The sequence below is a fragment of the Talpa occidentalis genome, unplaced genomic scaffold (assembly GCF_014898055.3).
Source record: "Talpa occidentalis isolate TD23 unplaced genomic scaffold, MPIMG_talOcc4v2.1 talOcc4.2, whole genome shotgun sequence".
NCBI lineage: Eukaryota > Metazoa > Chordata > Mammalia > Eulipotyphla > Talpidae > Talpa > Talpa occidentalis.
In genome coordinates this window covers 24,835,443-24,853,128 of record NW_023602073.1, presented here as the reverse complement: position 1 = coordinate 24,853,128, position 17,686 = coordinate 24,835,443, and the positions used below count along the sequence as shown (strand labels likewise).

The 17,686-nt window shown below is 43.7% G+C and overlaps 1 protein-coding gene across 6 annotated transcripts in view; it reads right to left on the bottom strand.

Annotated features, from left to right (window-relative positions):
* Positions 1 to 11,499: 11,499 nt before the first annotated feature.
* Positions 11,500 to 17,686, bottom strand: part of TBC1D7 (TBC1 domain family member 7) — a 31,863-nt gene continuing 25,676 nt past the window's right edge. For 5 of the 6 annotated variants that reach the window (XM_054698437.1, XM_037519205.2, XM_037519206.2 and 2 more), the window contains 2 exons: positions 15,197 to 15,326; positions 14,004 to 14,232 (listed from right to left, as the gene is read on the bottom strand). In XM_054698437.1, coding sequence (XP_054554412.1) covers positions 14,146 to 14,232; positions 15,197 to 15,326 — 217 coding nt within the window. In that variant the 3' untranslated portion in view covers positions 14,004 to 14,145. Of the gene's footprint in view, positions 13,393 to 14,003; positions 14,233 to 15,196; positions 15,327 to 17,686 lie in introns of those variants that run through there. The other variant, XM_037519204.2, reaches the window with a different exon arrangement.

Sequence of the window (17,686 nt, the reverse complement as noted above, 5' to 3'; positions counted from 1 at the left end):
CAGAAACCTATGACCTTAGAAAGGCTGCTCTGCAGAGCTTGACTGCCATTATCTATGGGAGGAAAAGGGCAGGGAGAGCCACTTTGGTGTTATCACCCCTCCCTCCCCACCCCAGTCCCCACAGGTTCTGCCATGCAAGAGGGTTGGAAACACCATCCTCCTAAGAGGAAGCCCTTCCCCAAGTGAACGAGGGTTTGATGACACATTCTGCACAGTCAAAGGCTGCCGAGTACACACACCTTGGGCAGTTCTTGCCAAGATATTGTTCTTGGCCTCTATATTCTAATCTGGAAAGTGGGGACATGGAATTAGATATCCTCTAATGTCTTCAGGACATCCTCATTCTCTGATTGGGTATATCTGAATTTTCTAAACACTGCGGTTAGGTCCTGGGGGTAGGGCCTCAGCTACAAGCTTGTGTGGTTCTCGATGGCGGCAGATGAGAATGCAGGTCAGAAGCCCACATGTGGGGAGCAGGAACCAGTCTTTATCACAGCAACAGGAGACCCACAGGTAGCAACAGCATAATCTGTTCCAGCTGGCCTGGCGGGAGCAGCCCGACCCAATGTCTCGGCGTCAGTAGCCCCATACCAGCTCTGGTGGAGGCAGGCTCCTTGGGCAGCTGGGGATCCCTTAACCCCCTGGGTTCCCCTGGAGTCCCTCAGGCTGGCAGCAGCAGTAGCAGCAAAGGCAGCAATAGCAGCAGCAGTGGCAGTAGTGGTAGCAGCAGTAGCAACAGCAGCGGCATCCAGCAGCGGCAGCCCCCAGGGCTTCGACCACAGCAGTGGCCCTGTGAGTGGCCCGTGAGAAGTCAGTGAGAGGCTCCCCTAGAGGAACCCCATTAATTTTTATAAACAAAGCTGGCACAGGGCAAGTTTAGGCCTAGTTGACATAAGTATGTTTCCCACATGTGAGCTATACATGAAGGTTACATACTATTTATCTTTCCCCATACATGCAGACTATGTCTCAAGGCTACATATTATCTACTAGGCTACCTGTGATGGCAGGTTAAGGCGAAAAACAGTCAGAAAACTGTTTTCCCGTGGGCTCTATACTGGGGAAGAGCAAGCTTTAGTGTTTCTGGAATGTCTCAGGGAGAAGGTTCAGATCCCTCCAGACCACCTGCAAGTCTGACATGTGCTACCTGTACCCTCCTGACAGGGATGGGCCCCTGGGGAGCTTGTTGGCACTGGGACCTGCCCTCTCCCGAGATGTGAGGGATTGCCCCAAGCTGCTGTCAACGAGATTACTCTGTGTCCCCCGACCCCTGCTCTTCTGGACAAAGTACCCAGTGGGCCTTGAGCAGAGATACTGAAGACCATCTCTTGTCCTCTGCAGCACCCAAGGCTAGCACAGTAAACAATCCCATCAAGCTCTCCATGGCACCTAAGCATGCCCCTGGCTCAGAAGACTCCATATCCACAACATTGCTCAGCTTGGCTCTGAGTTCCTGACCTGGATTTCCAAATGTCACAAAGCAGCAGCATAGTGTGGGTATTAAGAGCTCTGGCACTGAGCCCAGATGCCCTGTACTCAAACCTGCTCCTACTTTTACTAGCTGTGTAACTTTGGGCAAGTTACTTAAATCTCACTGTACCTCACCTTCCTCATCTGTAAAATGGGACTAATTGCACCTACTTTACAAGACTCTTGTGAGAAAGTAGCACAGATATAAAGTGCTTCTGACAGTGTCCGCCATAGTCAAGCTTCACACAATGTTGGCTCTGATGCTTAGCACACGCATCATACAGAGCACACTCAGGATGTTCCAGGCTTGTTTTCTTATTTTCAAACCCTCTGCCCCAATCTTGCTCCTCCTCTCTTGTTTTTTCAGTGAATGACATTACTTCTTTCCACTTCCATCAGATGATGAACACCTGCCAGTTAGTGTTCTAGAAGAAGCTATTTCACTGTTCTTTCATTAAGGTCTCTCCTCCTACCTGGGTGATTACAGTCATGGTCTCCTCTGCCCAATCTTCTGCCAGAGTCATCCACCCAGAGACCTACTCTTGCCATTCTCCTGCCCCATGTCAGAGGCCCTCACTGTCCCAACTGTAAGACTCCAATCTGCAGGGCGCCAGTCTTATGGCCAATGGGGCCCACCCCCTGCTTAGAGGTCCCAGAGCAGACCTGTGGCGTGCACATGACCCCGAAGCCCTGCAGGCAGCTGCTGATGTGGCCATGCCTCGGGGACAGCCAGGGCAAACATGGGGTTTTGGACACTGAGCACCTAAGCTTCCCTGGCCAGACAGAACTCTACTGAGGAGCCAGAGTCCTGCATGCAAAGAACACAGACAGGATGAACAAGTTTGTTCCCCTATGGTGCCTGATATGTGGCGCCCCTAACTTCTAATTCCAGTCGTGTAGGGCCTTCACTCTCGTTGATGCCACCACTCGTGGCTCCCAGATATGCAACTCTCATACTGCTCCGCTCAGTCCAGCATTTTTATTCCCCACGTGTCTATGGCTTCCAAACTCTGGACTGTTTTTTTCTAAAGCATTGCTCTTAACTCCCTGCTAGACCAATCCCTGCAACACTTGGGCTTTCTTGAGTTCGTACTCTCTCAGCTTCCACCCAACGTTCCCAGTTGCCCATCTTAAGTGATAACACCATCTTCTGACAACAAGAACTACAGGGCAGGACAGATCACCCCACCTACACATGGGGAGAAGCAGTTTCCTTAACCCAGCATCCCCTGGTCCTGTCCTTGCACTGCGACCTGTGGGCAGGCTGTCTCTCACCCTGGGGACCACTCACAACCAAGACAGCCAGCCAATATTTGTAACTCCCTGGAGAGAAATTAGTGTTGAACAAGGCGTTGGCAAGACATGGGTCCCACCAAGAGGCGTGGTAAAGGCCAGGAGAGAAGAGCCCAGCACCAGCAAGGAAGACGCAGCTGACATGTGGGCAGAGGCCAGTCCCTTACCTAAGTGCTATTTTGGTAAAAAGGGGTTCTGCTCTTTACGTACCATCTATCAAAAAAAGTTCTCTTTATTTCAAAAGTAGAATCTAAATGATTCTTCCAGGTTGTGACAAGCAGCTTTAATGCTTGTCCCCGATTTCTCTTGTCCTCCACAACAGAGACTCGTGATCTCTGGATCTCAGCCTCAGTGTCCCCTTCATGGCAATATCAGAGCGAGACACATCTGGCATGCTCCTTAATTACCATCCTGGAGGGGAACGGCTGTTGCCGACACATTATCTGATAGGTATGTCGGGGTCCATGGGAGGCTGCATCTTTACAGGGCCTGTGATTTCAGAGCCCCCAAGTGGAAGAGGGCCAACCAGTCTTCATTTACACAGGTTAAAATACTTTTCCCTGCAGTCAGTTTATTACCTCAGAAGCCCCCCTACCCCCACCCCACAACATGCCATGGGCAGAATCAGGGTAAAGAGTGGTTCCTGAATCCCAATACCTGCCCATCTGGGCAGCAAGGTGTGAGATCTCTTCTGGGGCTTCCTGCCTCACCACCTGAGCCTCCCAAGAGGCAACCGCAAAGTGCTGGCTCTACGAGGCCCTGTGGTCAAAATAGCGTGTCATCTGGCAAGAGGCTAGCCTGTCCATACCCTGTGCTGCCCAGCTGCCGGGGTGGCAGGGGAACTTTTCCAAGCCAACCTTAAAATGCTTACTGTCACCTCCATCAACCCAGCCTCACCCCATTGCTCAACACTCATCCTGCCTTGGCAACAAGAAGCCCCTGTTGCAATTTAACTATGTGTTGGGTTTTCCTTGATTCTGTCTCAATGACTGGGTTACGCCAGCCCGGAAGCTGGCGGACAAACGCCTGCGTTGTCCCATGTTTCTTTCTTCCTAGAAAAGCACACACAATACTGTATACCGCAGTGGCTGAGCAGAAGCTTCCGCTTTTGAGCAGAGGCCCTTGGGAGCCCTGTTCACTCATACCCTGCATCCTGGTTACCTTTTAATTAATGTAGTTACAATGATTTTTTTTAAAGCAAGCATTGTAAGAAAACTTAACTACTTATTTTACTTTACATGTTTACTGGGACAGCTCTTATTTTAATCCTATCAAATATTTAAAAATCTAGGAACAATCCACAATAAGGAAATGCAGGCATTTTTCAGACCATGAAGCAGCTGGTCAGGAAATCAGAGCCCCACGGAGCCAAGCAGGAAGTGGTACAGTGAGTCCCCCAGCCTGGCTCTTCCTCCCACCCTCTGGCGAAGAGATAAGCGATGCTCCAGATATTTTCAGTTCGGTGTAAAGACGTGGATTTTGCTCTCCAGCAGCCAGCTGGCTCTGCCCGACGGGAGACAGTGCAGGTGCCGAACATTAAGTGGAGAGAGGGTGGGGGAAGAACAAAAAGGGGCAGTTCCAGATATGGAGGATGGCTAAAAGCAATGGGAAGCAAAAATTGTCTTTGGTTTGAACCGTAGAGGTGTGACCGGTTCTACTGCAGTTAAAAACACCTGCCAGTGGCTCTGGTCGGTAGGGGAGGGAACAGTAATAGTTGGCCACTCCATTCGGTCAGCTCAGAGCAAGGACTGGGGAAGAACATGTAGGTTTCAGGAGCAACGCAGTGAAGGGAGCGTTGCCTGGGTCACCTCCAGGGCCTCAGTTTTCAGCTTACCAGCTGGTGGAGGGAAAACACTAAGGTAGTTTTCTTGAGGACCAGCACTTTTGAAATCCTCTCATGCTGTCTCTGATTCCTCTCAACAAATCCACATTCAGGACATTAATGGTAACAGGGGACATAATTCAATCCATTCTGGTGACAAGAGGCAGTGGTGCCACCTAGGGTGGGCACTGACACTGGGGGAACTGGAAGGTGCAGCACTGCAACCTGAACTTTACCAATGCACCCCTCACTGCTCACATAGAGCTGCCACTGCTGCCAGGCCAGCTTGTATCCTCACACCAGTCTGGGACTTACCTTAATACCAGTGCAATGAGTTCTGCACCCAGCACTATGCTGTACACATTCACTCATCACCCCCATTTTAAGGTGAAGGAGCTGAGGCTTAAAAGGAACAACTGCACACAACTAGGAAATGGCAGAGCTGGCCTGAATATCCCAGGTTTCTGTCTATCAAGCTCCATTCTGTCATATCAAGTTTGAATTTTAATCTCAAAAAGGCAAACCTCTAAGCTAAATTCAAATAATCACATTATGATTCATTGGGGGAAATTCACATTACAATATCACATTACAATATCAGCAATTCAATTGGCAGCTGAAGGAAGGAGATTAACAACCTCTGGATTAGGACCGGGGAAACTAGAGATTCAGAGCCACTGGGGCTCAACGGGAGAGGTCCTGGCAGCCACCCTCTGCAGGGAGGGGAAGGCCACTACTTCGAGCAAACATTCCCACAGCTCTCATCCAAACCTGGAGAAGGCTTCAGGACTGCAGGCACCGAGTCCATAAGTAACTCAAATTGACTCAAATTCAGTGCCTATATATATACATACATACATAGATATATATATATATATATTAAGATTTATTTTTATTTATGCACACAAGAACTGGGGTTCAGGCCAGAGGTGTGGGGGTGAGAGACAGAGTGGGGAGCAGAACAGGCAGACTGAAATACACTGCTGAGGGGAGCAGCAGGCGAGACAGGAGAGCTCTGCTGCACTATGTGCATTAGCTCGCTGGCTGGGGTTCAAAATCATGCTGCAGTGGCTGCAGATAGCTTGATAGTGCTGAGACTTAACCCCTTGCACCACCAGGGAGGCCCCTCAGTCCCTATATTTATACCACTTTTCAGAAGCATATTATCAGAACCACCCGTTATAATTAAGTTTAGGTAGGGCCTCAACTCAGCCAGGTTTTATCTGTCTTTGCCTTTCCTATTGTCTGTTTAACTATGTCATCATAAACAAGTGGTTACTTTTTAATCCATAACTTAAATCACTATCTCAACTGTCCACACCTCTCAATCAGCCTGGGTCATTACAATGACAATACCTATGTTACTTTGCGCCTACAGGACTAGAAAATCCCTCAAAAGGTGCTCAAATGTATGACTGTCTTAGATACAGATTTTTTTATTTATATATTTTTTACATCATTCTTCATTTTTGTACAATGTATGCTTTCTCATCCTGGTTATAGTCCCTGTGAAATTCCTACCACCCATTCACCCGTGAACCATCACCACAGTCCCTTGTGCTCTTCCCACCCCTGTTTTGCTCCTACTCCCTTCTCCCCACCTGTAGAATGTCTCAGGTTTAGAGCTGCCTGTTGATTTTGATATTTGCTTTATTATAATTACTTTTTTTTCTGATCCCTTATTTGGATCTTCTACATTCCTCCTATAAGTGAAACCATCTGGTATTTTAGATACAGATTTAAACCTGCGTCTGCCCAATTAAACTGCATCTGTTGCAGTGGTGTCAGCATTAGGTTCTGTGGTCTTCACATAACCAAAAACCCAAATAGTATAAAGTCTACAGTTAAGAAGGGAAGGATTCATGACACCATAAATGTGCCACAGCTGATTTTCCACCCCACCTTCCTTATTTACGTGGCTTTTATCCTCAAGGATGCCTCATGTTCCAAGATGGCTGCTGGAGCTCCCAGTCACTATGCATGTGTTCCAGGCAGGAAGTAAAAGGAAAGGTAAAAAATAAATAAAAGGAATGGTTGCCTACCAGCTTAGTAAATCCTCTATAAGACTTTTCTGAAAGTCCTACCCAAACACTCAAACTCCCTTCTTCCCATCTATTTGTAAAACAGAACAGAATGAAGATCTATTAACACAAGAAGGGAAGGATAGTTACTGGATAGGTGATTGATTAGCTGCCACAGAACTATCCTTGGTAATGAGGTGTCTTGTGATAAGGATATAGAAGGTATGAAACTACTTCCAGTGATCCTGCAGGGAGAGGGAACAATTCATCAAAAACATCCATGTCTCAGTACTAAGATGATATTCAGGCTTTGACGAAGTGTTTTACCACATCTAGCAGTATCCCCACCATCACTTAAAAATGAAATCGGAATGATATAAAATGAGAAACTGAGCACAGACAGGTGGCATTCTCTCTAGCATATTTATTTAGCAGTGAGGGTTAAACTTTGTACTGAGTGAATTCTACATACCCTAGGTCCTTGCTTCTCAAACTGCAGTCCCCAGGGATCAGCAACATTGGCATCTTCAAAGGAACATATTAGAAATACAGAACCCCAGACCCACCCCAGAGTCTCAATCTGTATTTTAACAATAGCCCCAGGGGATTCCCATGCACTTTAAAGTTTAAGAAGCCCTGTTCAAATGCAGTGACCTAATGAATCCACAGTGAGTCTCTAATCTCCTAAAATACCTCTTCTCAGAAAGCAACCTACTAAACGATATTTATTCTATCATGAGACTATAACTACAACAAGAACAACTCTCCCAGGAGAAGGTGCATTTTTAATGTTATCACATGTGAGGCATTACTACCTACTACTCACTGCCTGCTTATTCTCCACCAGGCACTGCACTTGATCCCCTAACAGTTCTGGGAGGTGGCTGCTATCACTACGCAACACTCCCATTTTATAGATGAGGATATACTGCAGGTTATCCCTCCAGAGCGATGACTCAGTTTTCTTGTCTAGAAATTTTTTAGACTCAGAGAACAGACAGGGACAGTGTTTCAGGATGAGGGAGTAGCTTGGTGAAGTTTGCTCTAGACAGGGAATCTAGACGCCTGGATTCTAGAGCCTCCTTGTCACCAACAATTCCCTTGCATATTCTACTTTACCACTCCCTATCTTATCTTTCTAAACTATATGATGAGAGGGTGCAGGGTGACCTCCACACTCTTGAATTAGAATTGACTGGAAATGTTCACCTGGCCATGTGAGTCACCATCTGCCAAAGCTGCCAGTGGGGTATTTCTACTCTGCCTGCCTCCATTTGAAAGGGCTGGTCATCCCACCCTCAAGACTGGTTGACAGAACACAGAAAGCAGTGGTGATGGAAAAGCCACTCAGAAGGCAGAAGTGCCTTGTTGCCCTCCTGCCACCTTTGCAGGGCACACAGCCAACTGGCAGATGTGCTAAATGGAGTGGAGAGCCTTTGAGAGCATTTCCCCAGGTCACCACAGACCCTTTCACACTACCCCTCCCTGACCACTCCTGCACTGCCATGGACATGTCTGTTGCATGACCCCTTGCTCCATGTCTACCAATGATGGCACCATGGGCCATGCCAGGACCAAGCTGGCCACAGCCTCTTTCCCACAGATTTAGGATCTTGGGGTAAGAGACTCTTGTCTCCAGAGGTTTAACCTGTAATATATGTGCTTAGGCTCTGGGGTAAATCTTTTCCACCAAAGCAATCCAGACCACGGAGAGAAGAATGCAGGAGACACAAAGAGTAGACCAACAATAATAGGAGGGAGTTCAGTTTAGTAGACCTACCCTCTCAGTTTCTGAGCCTCAACCCTACATCCTTAATAAAATCTCTTTCCAGCACGCTAGTTCAGGAACAATTCTATTTGATCACTAGAGGAGTCTTCATCAACACAGAGCCAGGCATTCACTAATTCAAGAATACATATGGGTGGCCCAGGAGGGCTCGGAAAGGTGCCTGTCACTGAGGGAAAGAAAAACAGAGTAAGACAAAATTTCTACTCCCAAGGATCTAGTATGGAAAAGAAATAGGTCATTCTAAACCAAATAGTTAATGTGATAGAAAGGATACAGAGCACCCTGAATGGAAAGAAGCCTGGGGGAGAAAAGTCTGAGAGCCAGGAGAGCTTCCTGGAGGAGGTGATACTTGAGCAGAATCTTAGAGACAAGAAGATGTAGTCCCACATCAGGGAGAGGATGTTTCTGGCAAAGAGGGTAGCCTGGCTTCCAAGTAAAGCGGAATGTGCAAAAGAAACCAGACAGACCCTGGCCACTGAAGCTTGCATTTTAGAGAAAAACCTCATAGAAAGGTCAACAGAAATTCAAGATGATCAAAGAATGATATCTGAACGATTATTGCTAAATAAATGGCGCCTGAAATGTCACAGATGCTCCAAGGAAGGGGGATGCCCTTCCATCTTGGGAGTTGACTAGACTTTTGAGAGTGGGCCAAGCCAACCCTAAGCATAACACAAACCCAAATACCTGGCCAGACAGTGGCAAACCATGCTTTTTAAAACTCAATGACCCATAGAGTTCCACGCTTCCTAATATGATTTCACATTAAGCTCACTGATGCTCACAAGCATGATGCTCACTCTATTTGAGGGGTAAAGAGTGTAAGAGATTTTGGGCTTCCCTGGTGGCACAAGGGGTTAAGACGCAACCTATGAAGTTGCCTGTAGCCACTGCAGCATGAGTTTAATCCCCAGCCAGGGAGCTACCCACATGGCGCAGCAGACCTCTCCTGACTCGCCTGCTGCTCCCCTCAGCAGTGTAGACTTCAGTCAATCTGCCTGTTCTGTTCCCCAGTCTCTGGTGAATTCTCTCATGCTTCACACCTCTGGCCTGTGCCTCAGTTCTTGTATAAATTTTTTAAAAAAAAAAAAAAGAGTATAACAGAACTCCTGTCTGACATTGGAACAACTAAGACATACACAGAGTGATCCCCTGGGGTCACAGAACTAGTGAGAGAGGCAGAGACTCAGCCCCATCCCCACACCTCATCCCTGTAAGCCCCATAGCCACAATCCCTCTGCTATCTCTTCCATTAATAAAAGCAGCAAAGAACCATGCATCTCAGAGTATTTCTAACCTGCCTCTGAATCATCTGCCAACCCAAGTCACCCTGTCCCTATAGAAGCTCAGGTGTTGAAAGGTGCCCTTAAAGACTGATAACAAGGGCCTCCCTGGTGGCGCAAGGGGTTAAGCACCACACTATGAAGCAATCCACAGCCTCTGCAGCACGAGTTCCATCCCCGGCCAGCCAGAGAGCACCCCACATGGCGAAGCAGATCTCTCCTGTCTCGCCCACTGCTCCCGTCATCAATGCTTTTCAGTCAGTCTGCCTGTTCTGTTCCCCACTCTGTCTCTGGTGAATCCTCTCACCCCCTGCATCTCTGGCCTGTACCCCAGATCTTGTATGCATAAATAAATAAATCTTTAAAAAAAAAAAAAAGACTGATAACAAAATACCCAGCTGTTTACCACTGGTCTTCCCTGCATGATTACAAGCTCCAAGAAGGCAGACACCATAAGACTTGCTCAGCAATTAAGTCAGTACCTGGTAAATTAGGCATGCATTCAAATCTATTTCATGATGAAAGACGAATGAACAAAAGACTAAGTGATTCAGAGTGGAAAGTTTAACAGCATCTCCTCATGACTGACTCTCATGAAACTTTAGAGCAACACATCCAGAGGGCAGGCAGAGGGGAGTAGAGAGGCAAAACTGACCCACAAGACAGGGCTGCTACTTGTTAGCACCTGAGGAAAAGAAGGGCTAAGGGGGGAAGACCAGAAAGAGGTTAAGCAGGTGACTCAGAGGTCAGTGAGTGTCAGCAGGGCCAAGTACTCATGTGTCTAAGTTACTGATAAACTCTACAGTACAGTATCACCTACATTTTAGGATGACTTTGAGGTCTGAACTAAGCACTTCTGTGATACTCTATTTGAAGTTCTCCTCAGTCAGGACAGCTTCCTGAAGGTTTTTTCCCACATCCTTTCCTGATCAAGTCTCCTATCCCCTCACCCCATCCTCATGGCTTGGTTAACCTGCAATAAAACCAACCCTAAGAGTAAGGTGGGGAATGTCACTTCCATAAGGTGAGGCTGAAAGACCTGAAAGAAAAGGGAGGTGCTGGTCAGGAAAGCAGAACAGCAACCCTACCTCATCCTGTGATCCTCCAGAAAAATGCCCACCTCTCTGTTCTTACCACCCCTCTTTCTTCACTCACCCTCCCTTCTACTCAAACTGGCACCAACTCTGGGTAAGCAACAACTGATGGTGAGAGGAGCGGCTTGTGCCAAGAGCCACAAGCAGTTTCATTTGGCACAGAGTCTACAGGAGAAACAGCTCTTTGTTTCTTCTACAAGAGGAAATGCCAGTAACTCCTGCTACAAGATTCCCACACTCCCCTCTTGGTCAAGAAGTGTCCTCTAGCTCTTCCCAACCAGAACACACAGCTAAAGACAAAGTAAGTGACAACTGGCAGTTGCAAACTGCAGAGCCAGACGGTGAGGCAACTGCCCTCCCAAGGCTGCCAGGTCTGGAGTACGACACTCTTGCTTGAACTTTAATAGCACGGGCAGCAGCCGTCACTGGGGGCAAGAGTCTTGTCTTCAGATCCAATCCTGGGCACATATGCTCTATTTTTATCCTACCTGGTCCCAGGCTTCATGCAAATTCTTCACTTTCAGGGAGGAAAACTAAAGCTCAAGTTATGGTGGGGAGGTGATGACCACATGACAGGTGACAGGTTGGGGCCAAAGAAGGATTTGTTGGTTTTTTTTAATGCATTATTTTTTTTAATTTTTATATTCCCCATACAATTGCACCCCCCTTATATTTTGACCCCAATTTCTCCTTTCCCCGCCCCCCCCACCCCCCATAATGTGTCTCTGGTTCATAGTTGTTTGTTGATTTTGATTTTTTCTTTCTTATAGTTATTCTTTTTCCTGGTCCCTTATTTAGGTTTTCTAGATTCCTGCTATGAGTGAGACCAACCGGTACTTTTCTTTTTCTTTCTGGCTTATTTCGCTGAGCATGATCCCTTCCAGCTCCATCCATGTTGCTGCAAATTGTATATGTTTACCTTTTTTGATTGCCAAGTAATATTCCATTGTGTATATGTACCACATCTTCAAAGAAGGATTCTTAAGAATTCAAGATAGGTGAGCAAATCTCACACCCGAGGACCAGAGGACAATGGCCTTCAGAGTTTTCTCACATCATGTGCTTTGAGTATGGTCCCACGATTTCCAGGCAAACTTTCCATTAACCAAAAAACCTACTTCCTTCATTCTGCCTATGTTTTCTGAAGCATCCTCAGACACACCCACACACCTGCATGTACAGTGTTACAATTTGCGCTTCTGATTTGTCATCGGGTAAAAGCCACTCCCACCCACCTTGGCCCCCAACAGCTCCTACAGAGCATATTTAGAACCATTCTCACCAGGACTTATGAAGACACTGTAGAAGAAAAGAACTAGAAACTAAGTTTAGTCATGTCAAGTCCCAGTTTTCCAAGGGAGAAGGAGAACCCCACACATTAGCTATGACCATGTGGACAGAACAGAATCCCGGCAGGGCTTTAACATCAAGGAAAAATTCTGCAGCATCCTGAAAAAACTGTTTGAGTAAAGAGAACATGCAGATATTTTCATCAGGGGTTGTGCTTTCCTTTCCCAAAGGCAGTGGGCAAAAACATTTTCAAAATACTTGGCCCACAGCAAAATATAATTCTAGTATTAAGATGAAATTGAATCTTCACCTACACCACCACTGTCCTTACAGTGGACCTTAAAAAATCCGTGTGCTAAATAGATCCCTTAGTTTTCTAATAAGGAAAACTCTTGATGGTATCAGATTGACTCACTTAAAAAATAAAGCCTTGCCCCACTGCCTATAGCCAGAAAGGGTCTACCAAACTGGGTCTGACAGAACACACTCGCAAAACAAGTGTTTTTCATTTTCACAGCACAGTAGTAATAGTGCTCCCTCGAAGGTCATCTTGTTCCCCTCAAAACTGTGAAAAGGAACTTCGATTCCCTAAGTCTCCCTCCTTTCCAAGAGTTCAAGGGCCCCTGTCACTCACCCCTCCCCAGGGGTGCTGGGGAGGATGCTCTCAGCTACATCTCCTCCCAGCATTTAAGAGGTAAGTAAAGAGGAGCAAGTACCATGAAACTACCCCTTGTTGAGAGACTGCTAATCCTTTTTTCTCCTTATTCTGGAGTTGGAATTCAATAACATCACTCTATTTTATGGGAAAGACTCAATTTATGTGACTCATAAATTGAAATAAAATTATTTTTGTTTCAAGACTTCTCACGAATTTCACATACCTCCTAAGATCACAAGATAGCAGACAAATGGAGCAGAAATTCCTTCTCGTGGGTTTTTCTTATACCCCCAAGCAGACTTAAAATTTCTCAGGGGCAGAAGTGATACTCAAAGGATGGCTAGCCACAAATCATTTTTTTAAAGTATTATCTGTAACCAGCTTTAAGAAATTTTCTTCTGACTATATTTCATTTTAAAAAATTAAATACTCTTGGATATGTTACTGTTCAGAACAGCTAGTTTCAGCAACTCAGTTTGCTCTGCACTTTTTCTCAATAGACTCTTTCCACATTAGGGAGGGACTGAATTCTCAGAATTGTAATTCCATAATTTCATTGTCTCCTTCATCTCTTGGGGGTGTGGTAGAGAATCCAACTTGCCACTCAGGCTCCTGCAGGTCTCATAGCTGAGTCAGTCGTCCATAAGGGTCCTGTCTCACCAGTCTCCAAGGCTGCAAGTGTCCAATGAACAATGACAATTACAGACACAGTATGGCCCGGGGGATCATCCACTACTAACCTTACCTTGCCATTCCTCCCACTCCTATTCTGGGTGGCAGAGTGTTCCCTGAAGTCCACCCAACATTTAATGACCCATCAGAAAAAAACGAGTCCAGAAAAATGCAACAAGAACTCTTTCTCCTGGTAGGAAAATTTAGATATTTTGTTCAATAACTGTTCCATTCTGACTGGCATAGAGAAGGAAAAAATATCTAAGGCCTTTCTATAAACCTATTTAGCAGGGCGAGCCCTCAGAAAGCAGTCAGCTTAGATTTAAACAAGCACTGCATCAACAAAAGATGAATCTGAGTTGTCAACAAAAGGAAGTTGTTCGGTATTCCAGAAATAAACCTTAGAAAAGTAACTAGCTTGGTACTAATTAGAGAGAAGCAGAGCAGGCTTGGTTATGCACTGCTTCTCACAGCACCCACCCACCCTGACAGAACTGATTCAAAAATGGGAAGCTATTTTCAAACAACTCTTAAAATGCTATTCAGAGAAGAACATTGTACTTCTGTGTGGCAAGAAAATGTTGCTCCAGAACACAGCAACAACAGGTAGCTTAATTCAATAATTTTACTGGCAATAAAAAATATACACTTTGAGCACCAAAGCAAGAACCCTATTTTCAACCAGTTTAGGATATGTTCCACTAACAAAATGCTCAGGGCAGGCCTCTGACTGACCACAACCATCAGGTATGTTCAGGATGAATGTACTGGAGTCCCACAGTGTTTGTGCCATAAGTCAATAGCCTTGCTCACAATCGCATCTGAGCTGTCTTGAGGAATCTGAAAAGCAAACCAGATTTCATGAAATTTCCACATTACTATTTTACTATCTCCCTCACTCACTACAGGATAAAATGTATTTCCACTATAGTCTTCACTGTTTTTCAGAAGTTGATCACATCTTTTCTTTATACGCTACTTGATAAGCTCTGGGGTCAGACTGCCTAGATTAAAATTTTGCACTTCTCACTAACTGTATGTGCCCCAGGGAAGGTTACCTAGGTTCAGATCCCACTTCTACAACAAAGCAAATGATAATCCTGCTTCATAGGGCTATTTATAGGACAGCATGAGCTCATTCATGAAAAATATACTTAGCACAGATTCTAGCACTATTAGCCACTAATTATTACAATGATGATTTATCATTGTAATACACATTCACTTACTGCTTTTTATTTATCAGGCCACTGGTTAAAATAAAAAAGACTAAACTTTGGAGTCCAGTGAAATTCCTTAAGGAATAGATCTCTTCTACCTCTCTTTTGTTTAAGAATATTCTAAGATATATAGAGAAGGAAAAGCTAATTTGTTTAGACCTCTTTCAACATGCACAAAAGTTACACTTAGCACATTAATAAAACCAACTGGGACTCTATCAGAGACAGTAACAGAAATGAAAGGGCTTACAAAAATCTCCCAAAACACCAGGCTTCATTTTCCACTAACAAAGATTACTGATCCTAAAGTGATAGAGTTTACCTCTTTCTTTTCTTGTAGTTACATGGGGGGATTAAATCCTGATCCTAAATGCACATAGTCTCCCTGTTCAAACCCCCAAACAGAGGATGCCAACTATAACCTATCAACCAACTTTAAGTTAAACACTTCAAAGGAAAAAAATGTTTGCTATAATGTAAAAACACATTATTTCTCTGAAATAACATAATGCAAGAGGAAAATCTGGCTTGCTAGGCTGATTTTTTTCCTAGATTCAAAATCAAATCAAATAAAGAATACTTACATTTTCCAGAAACTTTGTTATCTTCTCTGCACTGTTCAATGCCATTACTTTTATCTTAAAGGTTAATAAAATTTCCACAGCTACAAAAACTAGAATCTTACAGGATCCACTTACAACTTTATCCCAAACTCTGCAAAAAATGGAGACATAATCAAATTACATGAGTTTGAAATCAGTTTACCAAGATATCTCAAATCACTAAAGAATCTATTACCCCTTACATTTTAATTACAAGCTTCAGGAAAGAACTATAAAGAAATAATACTCTCCCCTCCCTGCCAAAAAAAAAGGTCATCCATCTAAAATCTATTCCAACACAACACTGGCAAGAAGAATGGAATGATTACTAAAACATGATCTCTGCAGTGGACACTATATAATGATTAAGGGATCAATACATCAAATATTGATATTACATCATTAGTACATACACACCAAATGAAGGAGTTCATAATATATAAGGCAAAGATTATCATATCTGAAATCAGACATGCACAATAGTAGTAGGAGATTTCAACAACTTTCACCAATGGAACTATCAATAATACACAAAGTCAACAGGGAAACAATAGACTGAAACATGGGTTTAATAGACAGTTATAGGTTACTGCACCCCCAAAAAGCTGAGAACACATCTCTCTCAAGTAACCATGGAATATTCTCTGTTTTGGGTCACAAAACAGTATCAATAAATTAATGAAGATTCAAATTATATCAAATATATTACCTTATCACAATAGTATCAAAGTAGAAATTAACCATCCACCAAAAAAAACAGTAAAAAAAACCTCTAAAAGATGGAAAGTGAACCATACACTACCGAATGACCACTGGATAAATGAGGACATCAAAGATGAAATTAATAATACATGAAGAAGAATTCAAATGAAGACACGATCTATGAGAATCTATGGGACACAGCAAAAGCAGTACTAAGAGTTAAGTATATAGCAATATAGGCATACATCAAGAAACAAGAAAGAGCTTAAATAAACAACTTTACCTCTCATCTTAAGGTACTAAACAAAAAACCAATATCCAGCAGAAGGAAAGAAGCAATAAAAATTAGAACAGAAATAAACAAACTAGAAATAAAAAAAAAAAAAAAACAGTCCAAAAGAATCGGTGAGACCAAAAGCTGGGTCTTTAAAAAAAAAAAATCAACAAGAGAGACAGACATGGAGTTAGACTATGAAAAAAGGGAGAAATTTCTAATAAGTAGAATCAGAAGCAAAAGAGAAGTCACAACAGAGATTTCAGAAATTCAGAGTATCAGAAATAACTACTACAAACATCTATATGCTAGCAAATTGAAAACCTAGATGAAATGAACAATTTTTCTTAGACATTTACAACCTTCCAAGACTGAATCAGGAAAAAATAGAAAATCTGAACAGGCCACTCACAAGCTGGACACTGAAACAGGAATCAAGTCTTCCCAAAGCAAAATCTCAGGCACAGGTTTCACTCGTGAATTACACCAAACCTTCAAGGACTAAAGCTATCCTTCTCAAATGCTTTCAAAAAAATGAAAAAGAGGAAATGTTTCTAATCACATTCTATGAGGCCAACATCACTCTGATATGAAAACCAGACAAAGACAGGACCAAAAAAAGTAAACTACAGGCCAATTAGAGGCAAAAATCCTCAACAAAATCATAGCCAACTTATTTCAAAAGGATAATATATTATGACCAAGTAGAAACTATTCCAGGGACACAGGGATGGTTCAGTATAAAAAGACAATCAATGTAATTCACTACATTAACTAAAGGACTCATAAAAGTCCTATGATCACATCAATAGATGCAGAGAAAGCATTTGATAAGATTTACCATCCAAAAACTGGGATATACCTTAACACAAAATATGACAAACCCATAGCTAACATCATACTCAATGATGAAGGATTGAAAGTTTTTCCTCTAAAATATGGTACAAGACAAGGATGTCCACTTTCACCACTACCATTCAACATAGTATTGGAAGACCTAGTTAAGAGTAATAATGCAAGAGAAAGACATAAAAGGAATTCAAATTGGAAAGGAGTAAGTAGAACTAACACTTCTTGCAGATGACAAGACAATATATATAGAAAACCCTGAAGACTATACTAAAATATTAACAAAATAATAAATCAACACAGTAAAGGGACAGGCTACAAAATCAGTTTATAAATATCAGTCATATTTCTATATACAAATAATGAGCTAGAAGACAAAAAAAAATCAAGAAAAAAATTTCATTCACATTTGGATCAAAAATAATTACATAACTGGGCCTCCCTGGTAGCCAAGGGATTAAGTGGCAATCTATGACACTATCCACAGCCACTGAGGCACCAGTTTGATCCCTGGCCAGGGAGCTACCCACATAGCACAGCAGACCTCTCCTGACTTGCTCACTTTCCCCCTTGGCAGTGTATTTCAGTCAATCTGCCTGTTCTATTCCCCATTCTGTCTCTGGTGAATCCTCTCACCACCCGCCTAC